The 18,128-nt window shown below is 42.1% G+C and overlaps 1 protein-coding gene across 1 annotated transcript in view; it reads right to left on the bottom strand.

The window, feature by feature from the left end:
• The window catches only part of LOC141157604 (C-reactive protein-like), a 30,048-nt gene extending 26,691 nt beyond the window's left edge, over nt 1-3,357 (bottom strand). The window contains exon 1 of the mRNA XM_073645076.1: nt 3,226-3,357. Coding sequence (XP_073501177.1) covers nt 3,226-3,251 — 26 coding nt within the window. The 5' untranslated portion in view covers nt 3,252-3,357. The remainder of the gene's footprint in view (nt 1-3,225) is intronic.
• Between the last annotated feature and the right edge of the window lie 14,771 nt (nt 3,358-18,128).

Raw genomic sequence — 18,128 nt, 5'->3', positions numbered from 1 at the left:
AGGTATCCTGCTCGGCGATAGATGAGTAACCTATTTAGGGACGGTTGGGGAGTCAGGGTGTTGTAAGTTCTGCCTAGGGGTCTCCACTCTCCCTTTCCCAAGTTGTTGGGCTTCCCCTTTTCCCATTGTTGTATGCACACTTGGTCCTCCCGTCATCTAGCATGACAGTGTTTTATACTTTGAACTGGGCTGTTTTTTACTTTGAATGAGGGTGTTTTTTTTTTACTTTGATCAGGGGTGTTTTTTTACTTTGAACAGGGGTGTTTTATACTTTGAACAGGGGTGTTTTATACTTTGAACAGGGGTGTTTTATACTTTGAACAGGGGTGTTTTATACTTTGAACAGGGGTGTTTTATACTTTGAACAGGGGGGTTTTATACTTTGAACAGGGGGGTTTTATACTTTGAACAGGGGGGTTTTATACTTTGAACAGGGGGGTTTTATACTTTGAACAGGGGTGTTTTTTTTACTTTGAACAGGGGTGTTTTTTTACTTTGAACAGGGGTGTTTTTTTACTTTGAACAGGGGGGTTTTTTACTTTGAACAGGGGGGTTTTATACTTTGAACAGGGGGGTTTTATACTTTGAACAGGGGGGTTTTATACTTTTAACAGGGGGGTTTTATACTTTTAACAGGGGGGTTTTATACTTTTAACAGGGGGGTTTTATACTTTTAACAGGGGGGTTTTATACTTTGAACAGGGGTGTTTTTTTTACTTTGAACAGGGGGGTTTTATACTTTGAACAGGGGGGTTTTATACTTTGAACAGGGGGGTTTTATACTTTGAACAGGGGTGTTTTATACTTTGAACAGGGGTGTTTTTTTTACTTTGAACAGGGGTGTTTTTTTACTTTGAACAGGGGTGTTTTTTTTACTTTGAACAGGGGTTTTTTTTTACTTTGAACAGGGGGGTTTTATACTTTGAACAGGGGGGTTTTATACTTTTAACAGGGGGGTTTTATACTTTGAACAGGGGTGTTTTTTTTACTTTGAACAGGGGTGTTTTTTTACTTTGAACAGGGGTGTTTTTTTACTTTGAACAGGGGTGTTTTTTTACTTTGAACAGGGGTGTTTTTTTACTTTGAACAGGGGTGTTTTTTTACTTTGAACAGGGGTGTTTTTTTACTTTGAACAGGGGGGTTTTATACTTTGAACAGGGGGGTTTTATACTTTGAACAGGGGGGTTTTATACTTTTAACAGGGGGGTTTTATACTTTTAACAGGGGGGTTTTATACTTTTAACAGGGGGGTTTTATACTTTGAACAGGGGTGTTTTTTTTACTTTGAACAGGGGTGTTTTTTTACTTTGAACAGGGGTGGTTTTTTACTTTGAACAGGGGTGTTTTTTTACTTTGAACAGGGGTGTTTTTTTACTTTGAACAGGGGGGTTTTTTACTTTGAACAGGGGGGTTTTATACTTTGAACAGGGGGGTTTTATACTTTGAACAGGGGGGTTTTATACTTTGAACAGGGGGGTTTTATACTTTTAACAGGGGTGTTTTTTTTACTTTGAACAGGGGTGTTTTTTTTACTTTGAACAGGGGTGTTTTCTTACTTTGAACAGGGGTGTTTTCTTACTTTGAACAAGGGGGTTTTATACTTTGAACAGGGGGGTTTTATACTTTGAACAGGGGGGTTTTATACTTTGAACAGGGGGGTTTTATACTTTGAACAGGGGGGTTTTATACTTTGAACAGGGGGGTTTTATACTTTGAACAGGGGTGTTTTTTTTACTTTGAACAGGGGTGTTTTATACTTTGAACAGGGGGGTTTTATACTTTGAACAGGGGGGTTTTATACTTTGAACAGGGGGGTTTTATACTTTGAACAGGGGTGTTTTTTTTACTTTAAACAGGGGTGTTTTTTTTACTTTAAACAGGGGTGTTTTTTTTACTTTGAACAGGGGGGTTTTTTTTACTTTGAACAGGGGGTTTTTTTTTACTTTGAACAGGGGTGTTTTTTTTACTTTGAACAGGGGTGTTTTTTTTACTTTGAACAGGGGTGTTTTTTTACTTTGAACAGGGGTGTTTTTTTTACTTTGAACAGGGGTGTTTTTTTTACTTTGAACAGGGGTGTTTTTTTTTACTTTGAACAGGGGTGTTTTTTTTACTTTGAACAGGGGTGTTTTTTTTACTTTGAACAGGGGTGTTTTTTACTTTGAACAGGGGTGTTTTTTTACTTTGAACAGGGGTGTTTTTTTACTTTGAACAGGGGTGTTTTTTTACTTTGAACAAGGGGGTTTTATACTTTGAACAGGGGGGTTTTATACTTTGAACAGGGGGGTTTTATACTTTGAACAGGGGGGTTTTATACTTTGAACAGGGGGGTTTTATACTTTGAACAGGGGGGTTTTTTACTTTGAACAGGGGTGTTTTTTTACTTTGAACAGGGGTGTTTTTTTACTTTGAACAGGGGTGTTTTTTACTTTGAACAGGGGTGTTTTTTTTACTTTGAACAGGGGTGTTTTTTTACTTTGAACAAGGGTGTTTTATACTTTGAACAGGGGGGTTTTATACTTTGAACAGGGGTGTTTTTTTTTACTTTGAACAGGGGTGTTTTTTACTTTGAACAGGGGGGTTTTATACTTTCAACAGGGGGGTTTTATACTTTGAACAGGGGGGTTTTATACTTTGAACAGGGGGGTTTTATACTTTGAACAGGGGGGTTTTATACTTTGAACAGGGGGGTTTTATACTTTGAACAGGGGGGTTTTATACTGTGAACAGGGGGGTTTTATACTTTTAACAGGGGTGTTTTATACTTTGAACAGGGGTGTTTTATACTGTGAACAGGGGTGTTTTATACTTTGAACAGGGGTTATTTGTCACGGGTGTATCTGTATCAGGTTTTAAACTCCCATAATTGTGTGATGTAAGCCAAAAAATATATACAAAAAATATATATTAAATAAAACTAAATCCGCTAAGTACAATAATGGCCCACTCACACTTGTGGAAGGATTGAGGCAATCGTATTCCACATATCCATAAATGTTGTATTGTATCTGAGAGTCAGACTTCTGCCTCCAATGATATTCAATGCACTGTAGGGTTTTGGTAATCACTCAGCCACGTTAGCGGTAGGCACAGGAAACGGTTTCTTTAAAAAACGTCCATGGCAGGTTTATTGTACCTTTATAAACCGCACTTTTAGAAGTAAACAAAAGACGGCTGTCCTGTTCCATGATTGGGACATTTACAGACTATACTGGACATTTTACATACCGTATTGCATGTCTTTCAGTTTCCATGTGTTCCGGTTGTTGCTGTGCTGTAATGTTCACTTTCCTTGAAGTTTGTCCCTTCTCTCTCCCTGTCTTCGTCTCATGTGACTTGTTTAGCTAACCCCTCCCTTCCTTCCCTGCCTTGCTTTCATTGTCCATCTTGGCACCTTCTGAAGCTCATGGGCTCACAGATTGTTCCGTGAAAAGTTCTTTTTAACCTGCTGTTATATTCATGCATTTAACAAGAGTTCTTAAAGAAAACAAAGTCTCTTCTGAATTCTTCACAACGTGCCTGCTAGCAGCCGAGTTAAGCTATCTGCGACCATCGCCATTATAAGTACAGGTGAAGAGACCCCTTCTCAGAGAGTCATATTCACAGCCACAGGCCATGGGGACAAAATAACAACCTTATCCGGCACAGAGTAACAAAAACAGAAAATAAACACTCCATATAATATGGCGGGTTCACCCGCTTACAGTCAGTGTCCTTTAGCACAAAACACTCTGGGGGTCTCCACACCTCCAGCCACAGACACTGATGAGACTCCATTTTATTTACATGACCTGGGGTAGGGATATGTGAGCAGCCAATCCTTCCCAACTCTTATGACTACTTGTGAAAACTGGCCCTAATACGCCCATTTAACCCTCTCAGCACTATGTGTGCTGGAGCATGTTTACATCACCGAAGCTACCAAACTCGGTGATACACATCTCCCCTCAAAGACCTGTCCGTTGGCCATCTCACATACCCCCCCTCTGCCCAAAGCCGGGGGGCTGGGCACCTTCCGGTACCAAACAATGGACCCTCGATAATGCGTCAGCATTCCCACGCAGTTTCCCCGGCCTATGCTCTACATGGAAGCTAAAATCTTGAAGGGCTAGGAACCACTTGGTCACTCGGGCATTGTTCCCCTTCTTCTCACTCATCCACCTTAGTGGGGCATGGTCTGACACCATCCTGAACTTCCTGCCTAACAGGTAGTATTTTAGAGTGTCCAACGCCCACTTAATGGCCAAACATTAATTCTCTACTATGGAGTAATTTTCACAAGATGTCAGCTTCCAGCTTAAATACATTATGGGGTGCTGTTTCCCGTTCATTAACTTGTGATAGGACAACACCCAGCCCGGTATCTGACGCATCCGTTTGGACCACAAACTCTTTAGAGAAATATGGGGCCACCAACACTGGCTGTTTACACAGGGCTTGTTTTAGTTCCTGGAAGGCCGTCTCAGCTTCTGGAGACCGCTTAGCCATAGCTGATTTTGTCCCTTTAAGGAGGTCTGTCAACGGGGCGGCTATCAGGGCAAAGTTAGCAGGTGGGACATGACCTGCAATAATTTACAATTTCTCGGTGACAACCGGGCCAATAGTACCTCGGGAGGATCCTTTCCTGGGTTTTCTCTACCCCCAGATGACCACTCAACACATGTGTATGGGCCATATCTAAAACCCTGCGTCTGTGTGGCCCTGGCACTAGTAACTGCTCGATTACCTCCCCTCTGAGCTTGGTGACCTGATATAGTAACTCCCCATTTATGGCAAAGTACAGATATCGGGTGTCAGCCCTCGACTCTTCAGCAACGCCATTAAAAACAGTTACATTATCAAACGCCCCTTTTAGACTTAAGTCCCTGAGCTGCGCTTTTCCAAAGTTTCCCCCGGACACCTCCAGTTCAGGGATGTTGGCCTCCGGGGATGCTGCCTCATCTTCATCCCAAACCAGCACACAAAAAGGAAACACTTTGCTGCGGCCTGTAATGAGGTTTCTTTAGGAGCGACCTGGTTGTTGTCCGGACAACCTGGCTTCCTCCCATTCTCCCACAAGTCCCAAAACAAAGCAAAGTCCCACCCTAATATAACAGGGTGCAACAGGTCTTTCACTATGCCCACCTCATGGGACTCGGCGCCACAGTTTGTGTCTACGACCACTCAGGCCACAGGGTAGACCTTAGCATCCCCATGGATACAACGGACGTCGACCTTTTTTCCCCGGAACTAGACAATGAGGAATTGTGGCCCTTACTAGGGTTACCAAACAGAGCAGTCACTTGCACTCTATTCACGGACATGAGGCATGCCTGCGGCCCCTCGCCTAGTTGAGGAACAGCACTGCAGGCAGGATATGCAAAATATGAGCCACTCCGTCCTGCGCTGCAGTCCATTGGCTCGTTTGGCATGGGGCAAAGGGCGGCTATATGACCTGGGGTGTGACATCTCCAACATACTATGTTATTGGGACCTTTGGCAGCAACTCAGACCCGTCCTGGGCTCTAGGACGCCCCCCTGATGTGGCTCTAGTTCCCCTCTTTTGGGTGTCCGCCCCCCCTTTGGGAACACCAGTATGCAGACGCTACGACCCCTGGCTTTCCCAAGGAACTCTCCACAGCCTGGTACCTTTCCACCAACCCCACCAGGTCATCGGCATTACGGGGATCTCCCTGGGCAACCCAGGCTTGCACTGACCTCGGAAGGGAGTGGATTAACCTGTCCATGATGACCCTCTCCACCATCTGCGCTGGGGAGGAAGATTAAGGTTGCAACCACTTTTGGACCAGGTGTAGAAGGTCGACCATTTGGGACCGGGGAGATTTGTCACTGCAATAGGCCCAGTGGTGCACCTGTTGCGCTCTGACAGTCAGAGTCACTCCCAAGCGTGACAAGAACTCCATTTGTAACTTGGCGTACTCTTTTGCGTCCTGCAATGCCAAGTCATAATAGGCCTTCTGCGGCTCCCCTGTTAAATATTGCGTCAGTACCTCCGCCCACTGCTCCGGAAGCAATTTCTCCCATTCTGCCTCCCTCTCAAATACAGTCAGGAACAGTCGACGTCATCACCCAGGATCATCTTTTGTAACGCCTCTCTGAAGAAGCGATTACACGAAATGCGCGTTATAGGGACGCAAGTCTAGGAAATTATGACACTGTTGCTAAGAAGTGCTGTTTTCTATATACAGTTATATGAAAAAGTTTGGGCACCCCTATTAATCTTAAGCTTAATGTTTTATATAAATTGGTGTTTTTGCAGCAGCTCTTTCAGTTTGATCTATGTAATAACTGTTGGACACAGTAATGTTTCTGCCTTGAAATGAGGTTTATTGTACTAATAAAAAATGTGCAATCTGCATTCAAACAAAATTTGACAGGTGCATAAGTATGGGCACCTCACCAGAAAAGTGACATTAATATTTAGTAGATCCTCCTTTTGCCTCTAGTCGCTTCCTGTAGCTTTTAATGAGTTCCTGGATCCTGGATGAAGGTATTTTTGACCATTCCTCTTTACAAAACAATTCCAGTTCAGTTAAGTTTGATGGTCGCCGAGCATGGACAGCCCTCTTCAAATGATCCCACAGATGTTCAATGATATTCAGGTCTGGGGACTGGGATGGCCATTCCAGAACATTGTAATTGTTCCTCTGCATGAATGCCTGAGTAGATTTGGAGAGGTGTTTTGGATCATTGTCTTGCTGAAAGATCCATCGCCTGCGTAACTTCAACTTTATCACTGATTCTTGAACATTATTGTCAAGAATCTGCTGATACTGAGTGGAATCCATGCGTCCCTCAACTTTAACAAGATTCCCGGGGCCGGCATTGGCCACACAGGCCCAAAGCATGATGGAACCTCCACTAAATTTTACTGTGGGTAGCAAGTGTTTTTCTTGGAATACTGTGTTTTTTTGCCGCCATGCATAATGCCTTTTTGTATGACCAAACAACTCAATCTTGGTTTCATCAGTCCACAGGACCTTCTTCCAAAAAGAAATTGGCTTCTCCAAATGTGCTTTTGCATACCTCAGCCGACTCTGTTTGTGGCGTGCTTGCAGAAACGGCTTCTTTCGCATCACTCTCCCATACAGCTTCTCCTTGTGCAAAGTGCGTTGTATAGTTGACTGATGCACAGTGACATCATCTGCAGCAAGTTGATGCTGCAGCTCTCTGGAGGTGGTCTGAGGATTGTCCTTGACTGATCTCACCATTCTTCTTCTCTGCCTTTCTGATGTTTTTCTTGGCCTGCCACTTCTGGCCTTAACAAGAACTGTCCCTGTGTTCTTCCATTTTATTACTATGTTCCTCACAGTGGAAAGTGACAGGTTAAATCTCTGAGACAGCTTTTTGTATCCTTCCCCTGAACAACTATGTTGAATAATTTTTGTTTTCAGATCATCTGACAGTTGTTTTGAGGAGCCCATGATGCCACTCTTCAGAGGAGATTCAAACAGGAGAACAACTTGCAAGTGGCCACTTTAAGTAGCTTTTCTCATGATTGCATACACCTGGCTATGAAGTTCAAAGCTCAATGAGGTTACAAAACCAAAAAAAGTGCTTTAGTAAGTCAGTAAAAAGTAGGTAGGAGTATTTAAAACATGAAAATGATAAGGGTGCCCATACTTATGCACCTGACAAATTTTGTTTGTATGCAGATTGCACTTTTTCTGTTAGTACAATAAACCTCATTTCAAGGCAGAAACATTACTGTGTCCAACAGTTATTACATAGATCAAACTGAAATAGCTGCTGCAAAAACACCAATTTTTATAAAACATTAAGCTTAAGATTAATAGGGGTGCCCAAACTTTTTCATATAACTGTATATACAGTCATATGAAAAAGTTTGGGCACCCCTATTAATCTTAAGCTTAATGTTTTATAAAAATTGGTGTTTTTGCAACAGCTATTTCAGTTTGATATATGTAATAACTGTTGGACACAGTAATGTTTCTGCCTTGAAATGAGGTTTATTGTACTAACAGAAAATGTGCAATCTGCATTCAAACAAAATTTCACAGGTGCATAAGTATGGGCACCTCACCAGAAAAGTGACATTAATATTTAGTAGATCCTCCTTTTGCAAAAATAACAGCCTCTAGTCGCTTCCTGTAGCTTTTAATGAGTTTCTGGATCCTGGATGAAGGTATTTTTGACCATTCCTCTTTACAAAACAATTCCAGTAGAGTTAAGTTTGATGGTCGCCGAGCATGGACAGCCTCTTCAAATGATCCCACAGATGTTCAATGATATTCAGGTCTGGGGACTGGGATGGCCTTTCCAGAACATTGTAATTGCTCCTCTGCATGAATGCCTGAGTAGATTTGGAGCGGTGTTTTGGATCATTGTCTTGCTGAAAGATCCATCCCCTGCGTAACTTCAACTTTATCACTGATTCTTGAACATTATTGTCAAGAATCTGCTGATACTGAGTGGAATCCATGCGTCCCTCAACTTTAACAAGATTCCCAGTGCCGGCATTGGCCACACAGCCCCAAAGCATGATGGAACCTCCACCAAATTTTACTGTGGGTAGCAAGTGTTTTTTTTGGAATGCTGTGTTTTTTTGCCACCATGCATAACGCCTTTTTGTATGACCAAACAACTCAATCTTGGTTTCATCAGTCCACAGGACCTTCTTCCAAAAAGAAATTGGCTTCTCCAAATGTGCTTTTGCATACCTCAGCCGACTCTGTTTGTGGCGTGCTTGCAGAAACGGCTTCTTTCGCATCACTCTCCCATACAGCTTCTCCTTGTGCAAAGTGCGTTGTATAGTTGACCGATGCACAGTGACACCATCTGCAGCAAGTTGATGCTGCAGCTCTCTGGAGGTGGTCTGAGGATTGTCCTTGACTGATCTCACCATTCTTCTACTCTGCCTTTCTGATGTTTTTCTTGGCCTGCCACTTCTGGCCTTAACAGGAACTGTCCCTGTGTTCTTCCATTTCCTTACTATGTTCCTCACAGTGGAAACTGACAGGTTAAATCTCTGAGACAGCTTTTTGTATCCTTCCCCTGAACAACTATGTTGAATAATCTTTGTTTTCAGATCATTTGACAGTTGTTTTGAGGAGCCCATGATGCCACTCTTCAGAGGCGATTCAAACAGGAGAACAACTTGCAAGTGGCCACTTTAAGTAGCTTTTCTCATGATTGCATACACCTGGCTATGAAGTTCAAAGCTCAATGAGGTTACAAAACACAAAAAAGTGCTTTAGTAAGTCAGTAAAAAGTAGGTAGGAGTATTTAAAACAAGAAAATGATAAGGGTGCCCATACTTATGCACCTGTCAAATTTTGTTTGAATGCAGATTGCACATTTTCTGTTAGTACAATAAACCTCATTTCAAGGCAGAAACATTACTGTGTCCAACAGTTATTACATATATCAAACTGAAATAGCAGTTGCAAAAACACCAATTTTTATAAAACATTAAGCTTAAGATTAATAGGGGTGCCCAAACTTTTTCATATGACTGTGTATATATATATATATATATATATATATATATACAGGGCCGGCTCCAGGTTTTTCTGGGCCCCGGGCGAAAGAGTCTCAGTGGGCCCTTTTAACACATACACGATTCATGATGCACAGATACGGCGGAGAAAAAAAAAAAAAAAATATATATATATATATATATATTAGTACACAGGGCCCAGCCTGCCACCTCATCCTTCACATATGCAGACATGCGCACGCGCACACGGTACGCAGACACGCACGCGGTACGCAGACACGCACGCGCACACGGTAAGCAGACACGCGCGCGCATACGGTACGCAGACACGCGCGCGCACACACGGTACGCAGACACGCGCGCGCACACACGGTACGCAGACACGCACACACGGTACGCAGACACACATGGTACACAGATATGTACACATACAGACAAACATATTTTTACACAAATTCTTAAAGACATATATAAAACAGACAAATATATATACACAGTCATACACACTGACATTCACATAGATGCACTCACACAGACCCATTACAAGTATTTTTAATATGGGGATTGGGGAAGCCTCACTCACCTGTCCCCGGTCCAGTGTCCTGTCCAGCAGCTCCTCAGGTATGGGGCAGTGCAGGGCCCCCTGGACCATCAGAGGGGCCCACTTGCGGTCGGGTCCGGGGCCGCTCCCCCCCCCCATCTGTGCAGGACCTCCGCTCCGACGGTGTTTGATGGCACTCCCCCAGACATGGCCGCGCGCTGTGCGACTGTGTCTACTAGTAATGACGCGGCAGGGGCGACACACAAGCAAAATTAAAGGTGCAGTGCCGTCGACCGTGCCGTGTCATTACTAGCAGACACAGCCTGACAGCGCGCGGCCATTTCTGGAACTGGAGGAGTGCCGGCAATCAAGCAGCGCATGCGTCACTGAACAGGTGCCGAAGATGCGGCCATGGCCCCGACAGTGAGTGGGCGGGTGGGTGTGTGGGCCCGGCCCCGACAGTGAGTGGGCGGGTGGGTGTGTGGGCCCGGCCCCGACAGTGAGTGGGCGGCTGGGCCCCTCTGATTTTCCAGGGCCCCGGCACTTGCCCGGGTACGCCGGGTGCTGACGCCGGCCCTGTATATATATATATATATATATATATATATATACAGTACAGACCAAAAGTTTGGACACACCTTCTCATTTAAAGATTTTTCTGTATTTTCAGGACTATGAAAATTGTACATTCACACTGAAGGCATCAAAACTATAAATTAACACATGTGGAATTATATACTTAACAAAAAAGTGTGAAACAACTGAAAATATGTCTTATATTCTTGGTTCTTCAAAGTAGCCACCTTTTGCTTTGATGACTGCTTTGCACACTCTTGGCATTCTCTTGATGAGCTTCAAGAGGTAGTCACCGGAAATGGTCTTCCAACAATCTTGAAGGAGTTCCCAGAGATGCTTAGCACTTGTTGGCCCTTTTGCCTTCACTCTGCGGTCCAGCTCACCCCAAACCATCTCGATTGGGTTCAGGTCTGGTGACTGTGGAGGCCAGGTCATCTGGCGTAGCCCCCCATCACTCTCCTTCTTGGTCAAATAGCCCTTACACAGCCTGGGGGTGTGTTTGGGGCCATTGTTCAGTATGCCTTCAATTTTGAATAAATCCCCAACAGTGTCACCAGCAAAGCCCCCCCACACCATCACACCTCCTCCTCCATGCTTCACGGTGGGAACCAGGCATGTAGAGTCCATCCGTTCACCTTTTCTGCGTCGCACAAAGACACGGTGGTTGGAACCAAAGATCTCAAATTTGGACTCGTTAGACCAAAGCACAGATTTCCACTGGTCTAATGTCCATTCCTTGTGTTCTTTAGCCCAAACAAGTCTCTTCTGCTTGTTGCCTGTCCTTAGCAGTGGTTTCCTAGCAGCTATTTTACCATGAAGGCCTGCTGCACAAAGTCTCCTCTTAACAGTTGTTGAAGAGATGTGTCTGCTGCTAGAACTCTGTGTGGCATTGACCCGGTCTCTAATCTGAGCTGCTGTTAACCTGCGATTTCTGAGGCTGGTGACTCGGATAAACTTATCCTCAGAAGCAGAGGTGACTCTTGGTCTTCCTTTCTTGGGGTGGTCCTCATGTGAGCCAGTTTCTTTGTAGCGCTTGATGGTTTGTGCAACTGCACTTGGGGACACTTTCAAAGTTTTCCCAATTTTTCGCACTGACTGACCTTCATTTCTTAAAGTAATGATGGCCACTCGTTTTTCTTTACTTAGCTGCTTTTTTCTTGCCATAATACAAATTCTAACAGTCTATTCAGTAGGACTATCAGCTGTGTATCCACCTGACTTCTGCACAACACAACTGATGGTCCCAACCCCATTTATAAGGCAAGAAATCCCACTTATTAAACCTGACAGGGCACACCTGTGAAGTGAAGACCATTTCCGGTGACTACCTCTTGAAGCTCATCAAGAGAATGCCAAGAGTGTGCAAAGCAGTCATCAAAGCAAAAGGTGGCTACTTTGAAGAACCTAGAATATAAGACATATTTTCAGTTGTTTCACACTTTTTTGTTAAGTATATAATTCCACATGTGGTAATTCATAGTTTTGATGTCTTCAGTGTGAATGTACAATTTTCAAAGTCATGAAAATACAGAAAAATCTTTAAATGAGAAGGTGTCTCCAAACTTTTGGTCTGTACTGTATATATATATATATATATATATATATATATATGGGCCACCATTGCTACTTTGCACAACCAACATTGAATATGTATTGAACATTTTTTCACTTGGGCTTACGTGCAATATATACAGGTGCTTCTCACTAAATTAGAATATCAAAAAGTTAATTTATTTCAGTTCTTCAATACAAAAAGTGAAACTCCTATATTATATAGAGTCATTACAAACAGAGTGATCTATTTCAAGTGCTTATTTCTGTTAATGTTGATGACTATGGCTTACAGCCAATGAAAACACAAAATTCATTATCTCAGTAAATTAGAATAATTAACAAAAAACAGATGCAAAGGCTTCCTATGCATTTAAAAAGGTCCCTTAGTTTGTTTCAGTAGGCTCCACAATCATGGGGAAGACTGCTGACTTGACAGATGTCCAGGAGGCAGTCATTGACACACTCCACAAGGAGGGTAAGCCACAAAAGGACATTTGGCTGTTCACAGAGTGCTGTATCCAAGCAGATTAATGGAAAGTTGAGTGGAAGGAAAAAGTGTGGTAGAAAAAGGTACAGAAGATACCGGGATAACCGCAGCCTTGAAAGGATTATTAAGAAAAGGCCGTTCAGAAATTTGGGGGAGATTCACAAGGAGTGGACTGCTGTCTGGAGTCATTGCTTCAAGAGCCACCACACACAGACGTATCCAGGACATGGGCTACAAGTGTCGCATTCCTTGTGTCAGGCCACTCATGACCAATAGACAACGCCAGAAGCGTCTTACCTGGGCCAAGTAGAAGAAGACCTGGACTGTTTGTTCTCAGTGGTCCAAGGTGTTGTTTTCAGATGAAAGTAAATTTTGCATTTCATTTGGAAATCAAGGTCCCAGAGTCTGGAGGAAGAGTGGAGAGGCCACAATCCAAGCTGCTGGAGGTCTAGTGTGAAGTTTCATACTTTTCTGGATCAACATCAGAGCTATTTTTTTACGCAGATATGAGAAAGGCCTTATCATCACAGACAGGATTACAATGACTGGTAACTTAGGATCTACTTTCCTTGAGCTCTGGATGCGCTGGCTCTATCATATTCTTTATATTTTCAGGGGTGGTCACAGACAGCAGTGGGCCCTGTGCATGAAGCATTTGTGGCCCTCACTTCTTCATTCTTCAGGACTTTATACTGATCTGACAGTAGATGCCGATGTTGTGTAAAGTTTCCTTGTTTACTATTTTGTAAAAGAAAAAATGTCTCTTGTACTTTCTGTTTTGTTCTTACTGCCTGGTGCAGTACTGTGTGACTGTGCGTTTTTTACTTTACCTCATGTTCTGAGAAGTAAAAGCTTGTTATCCCATGTAATCTGCTCTGTGAAGTTTCTACTGCAACTGTGGGTATCCAGAAGCTGTGCAACAAAAATAAGTATAGAGAAGACCCAATGCCTTCATATCAGGGCCTACTCAAAATATCTGCATGGACACTCCTTAAGTGGAATGAATACTGAAAAAATGGAGTCAAAGTCCATAAAAATACCATAAACTTTATTGAAATATGTCAGGGAAATATTAAGAAAATATTAACAATTTCTCCCAAACCCCTCTTCCCTCTCATCCCTCCCTTATCCATCATTTGTCAAAGAACCAAGAACTGATACTGTTTCTACGCAAATTAACACACAAAGAGAGGTAGCAAATGCTAGCAGTAAGGGTGTTACCAACCCAATTAAAATGCGAGGGCAGTTTCCACTGACGCAGGCCTGCGATAATTTACACCTGGGAGAGGAGGAAAGCTTGTTTAAGCTTCAAACACACTCCCAATATTCCCAGAGCTTCAAAGGGAATTCAACATTTTTAGTCGGGCCGGCGCCGATACGGAATATGGAATATCTCAAGTTCCATATGTCCGATAATAACGGGACCTATATTTTTAGTGGCAGGGTCAGCCAAAGAACAATATGCTTATTTTTCCATAGCTGTGAGCCCCTTCGGGGAGCTGTGGCACAAAAGTAACAAAATAACGGATTGCAGCTATGCCATGTGTAGTCTCTATGGAAAGGTAAATTCATGATAAAAAATATGGTATCACTTCCGGGCTTCTGCGATCCACCAGTGAGGAATTTTAGAAGAAGTTAGAGTTTTTAATAAAAACATGAAGAGTGGAGCCCAGCCCACATGATGTCAGCACAAGGGGCATGTGGGCAGGTCCCCTCTATGGCATAAAAGATCCAACTGAAGATTGATCCATATTCATTGCCTGGGGGGTATAGAGACTATAAGCAAAAGATCACGTTCTATAACGTTCAAATCATATTGGGGAGCCCCTCCTCCAGCTATACTGAGTTGTCTCTGCGAACTTTATAGTAAGTTTTTCTTTAATCCTTATTATTTTGTGTAACTGCATATGTATTGTTTCCTTTTGTAAAATCTTTGTATATTTTTCTTAAACATTGCCTCCCTTTTGGATTCTATATAAAATTTAAATATAAAATTTAATAGTTCTGTTTCTTTTGTCCTGTAATCGTTCCCTCCCCCGAAGCCATACACGCTACCAGAAAGCAGGCGTCCGGCCAGGCCTGTATTATAGTTCAAACTCGGCCGGTGGTGGCAGCGAATAATATTAATTGGGCTATCGTGAAGCTGGCAGTAACCATACAGGGCGTATACACAAATTCCATGCATTGGAATCCGGAGGTGTGACGCCATACGCTTTCTGCTCGCTTGCCGATAAGTACGTAGTGAGCAATCGGAATCGTGTGCTCGTAAATCCCTGCTCAATCCTATGAATACTTGACAGAGTGACGGCAGCGGTGGGATATTGTGTGATCTCCCCGGTGTCGTCGCTGTGAAACCCTGACAAAATACGAAAAGCATACACAAATATCACTCAGTAGTTATATATTGATACAAAATCAATTAGAACAAAGACTCGGGTACCAAGGCATGAGTAGCACACATATATATCTAGGTCGGGGAGAATAAATATTTTATATCACCATTCCAATGTTTTCGTGTTGGCTTCCTCAGAGGGCCATGTGAAACGTGCGTTGGGGCTGTCAGCGTGGTACCACACAACTGGGTAACAATTGGTATGAATTTCCTTGCCTTTGTATGGATAGTGGCAGGATTACTCTGAATATTACTAATGATGTATTAAAAATGGTTACTTGTTGTTTACGATACATTTAATCTTCTATGGTTATCAGCAAAAGAGATATTCCCAGCATACCCTATCATTTACCTGTTAAGGAAGACTATACATGCATTTGCACTTGATGGAATGGTGATATCAAATATTTACTCTCCCAGCCCTAGATATATACGTGTGGTACTCATGCCTTGGTACCCGAGTCTTTGTTCTAATTGATTTTGTATCGATATATGACTACTGAGTGATATTTGTGTATGCCTTTTGTACTTCAATAAAGTTTATCGTATTTTTATGGACTTTGACTCCATGTTTTCAGAATACATTTGGGTTAAATATTGTACTAGTCAAAAGTCTATATTTCACAATTTCCTCATTGGACAATCCTGGGAACCAAATTGAAAAGAGATGTTATTTGTATAAATCAAACAGTTTGAGGGAGTTTCTGCACGTCTTTGGTATAGGGATGGTTTTAGAAATGTTGACAAGTGTGGAAGAAATGAAGATATAAAAATGAATGTATAGTAAATACAGGTGCATCTCACTAAATTAGAATATCATCAAAAAGTTAATTTATTTCAGTTCTTCAATACAAAAAGTGAAACTAATATATTATATAGCATCATTACAAACAGAGTGATCTATTTCAAGTGTTTATTTCTGGTTTTATTTCTGTTAATGTTTATGATTATGGCTTATAGACAATGAAAACACAAAAGTCATTATCTCAGTAAATTAAAATAATTAACAAAAAACACCTGCAAAGGCTTCCTACGCGTTTAAAAAGGTCCCTTAGTCTGTTTCAGTAGGCTCCACAATCATGGGGAAGACTGCTGACTTGACAGATGTCCAGAAGGCAGTCATTGACACACTCCACAAGGTCCCAGAGTCTGGAGGAAGAGTGGAGAGGCCACAATCCAAGCTGCTGGAGGTCTAGTGTGAAGTCTCCACAATCAGTGATGGTTTGGGGGGCCATGTCATCTGCTGGTGTAGGGTCCACTGTGTATTATCAAAACCAAAGTCAGCGCCGCCGTCTACCAGGACATTTTACAGCGCTTCATGCTTCCCTCTGCTGACAAGCTTTATGGAGATGGAAATGTCCTTCTCCAGCAGGACTTGGCCCCTGTCCACACGGCCAAAAGTACCAATACCTGGTTTACACACAACAGTATCACTGTGCTTGATTGGCTGCAAACTCGCCGGATCTTAACCCCATAGAGAATCTATTATAGAGAATCTATGGGGTATTGTCAAGAGGAAGATGAGACCCCAGACCCAACAATGCAGACGAGCTGAAGGCTGCTATCAAAGCCACCTGGGCTTCCATAACCCCTCAGCAGGGCCACAGGCTGATCGCCTCCATGCCACAGGCTGATCCCTCCGTGCCCCAGGCTGATCCCTCCATGCCACAGGCTGATCCCTCCATGCCACATTGCCGCATTGATGCAGTAATTGATGCACAAGGAGCCGACCAAGTATTGAGGCATTTACTGAACAGACATTTCAGGAGGACATTTCATATTTAAAAACATTTTTAACGCTGTTGTTATAAAGTATTCTAATTTACTGAGATAATGACTTTTGTGTTTTCATTGGCTGTAAGCCGTAATCATCAACATTAACAGAAATAAACACTTGAAATAGATCCCTCTGTGTGTAATGACTCTATATAATAGATCCCTCTGTGTGTAATAACTCTATATAATAGATCCCTCTGTGTGTAATGACTCTATATAATAGATCCCTCTGTGTGCAATGACTCTATATAATAGATCCCTCTGTGTGTAATGACTCTATATAATAGATCCCTCTGTGTGTAATGACTTTATATAATAGATCCCTCTGTGTGTAATGACTCTATATAATAGATCCCTCTGTGTGCAATGACTCTATATAATAGATCCCTCTGTGTGTAATGACTCTATATAATAGATCCCTCTGTGTGTAATGACTCTATATAATAGCTCCCTCTGTGTGTAATGACTCTATATAATAGATCCCTCTGTGTGCAATGACTCTATATAATAGATCCCTCTGTGTGTAATGACTCTATATAATAGATCCCTCTGTGTGTAATGACTCTATATAATAGATCCCTCTGTGTGTAATGACTCTATATAATAGATCCCTCTGTGTGTAATGACTCTATATAATAGATCACTCTGTGTGTAATGACACTATATAATAGATCCCTCTGTGTGTAATGACTCTATATAATAGATCGCTCTGTGTGTAATGACTCTATATAATAGATCCCTCTGTGTGTAATGACTTTATATAATAGATCACTCTGTGTGTAATGACACTATATAATAGATCCCTCTGTGTGTAATGACTCTATATAATAGATCGCTCTGTGTGTAATGACTCTATATAATAGATCCCTCTGTGTGTAATGACTCTATATAATAGATCGCTCTGTGTGTAATGACTCTATATAATAGATCCCTCTGTGTGTAATGACTATATATAATAGATCCCTCTGTGTGTAATGACTCTATATAATAGATCCCTCTGTGTGTAATGACTCTATATAATAGATCGCTCTGTGTGTAATGACTCTATATAATAGATTGCTCTGTGTGTAATGACTCTATATAATAGATCCCTCTGTGTGTAATGACTCTATATAATAGATCCCTCTGTGTGTAATGACTCTATATAATAGATCGCTCTGTGTGTAATGACTCTATATAATAGATCCCTCTGTGTGTAATGACTCTATATAATAGATCCCTCTGTGTGTAATGACTCTATATAATAGATCCCTCTGTGTGTAATGACTCTATATAATAGATCGCTCTGTGTGTAATGACTCTATATAATAGATTGCTCTGTGTGTAATGACTCTATATAATAGAT

Source organism: Phyllobates terribilis, unplaced genomic scaffold, assembly GCF_046119375.1.
Source record: "Phyllobates terribilis strain yellow unplaced genomic scaffold, ASM4611937v1 Scaffold_8__6_contigs__length_399053987, whole genome shotgun sequence".
Taxonomy (NCBI): Eukaryota; Metazoa; Chordata; class Amphibia; order Anura; family Dendrobatidae; genus Phyllobates; species Phyllobates terribilis.
The sequence above is the reverse complement of the archived record's forward strand: the minus strand, read 5'-3'. Positions and strand labels throughout refer to the sequence as shown.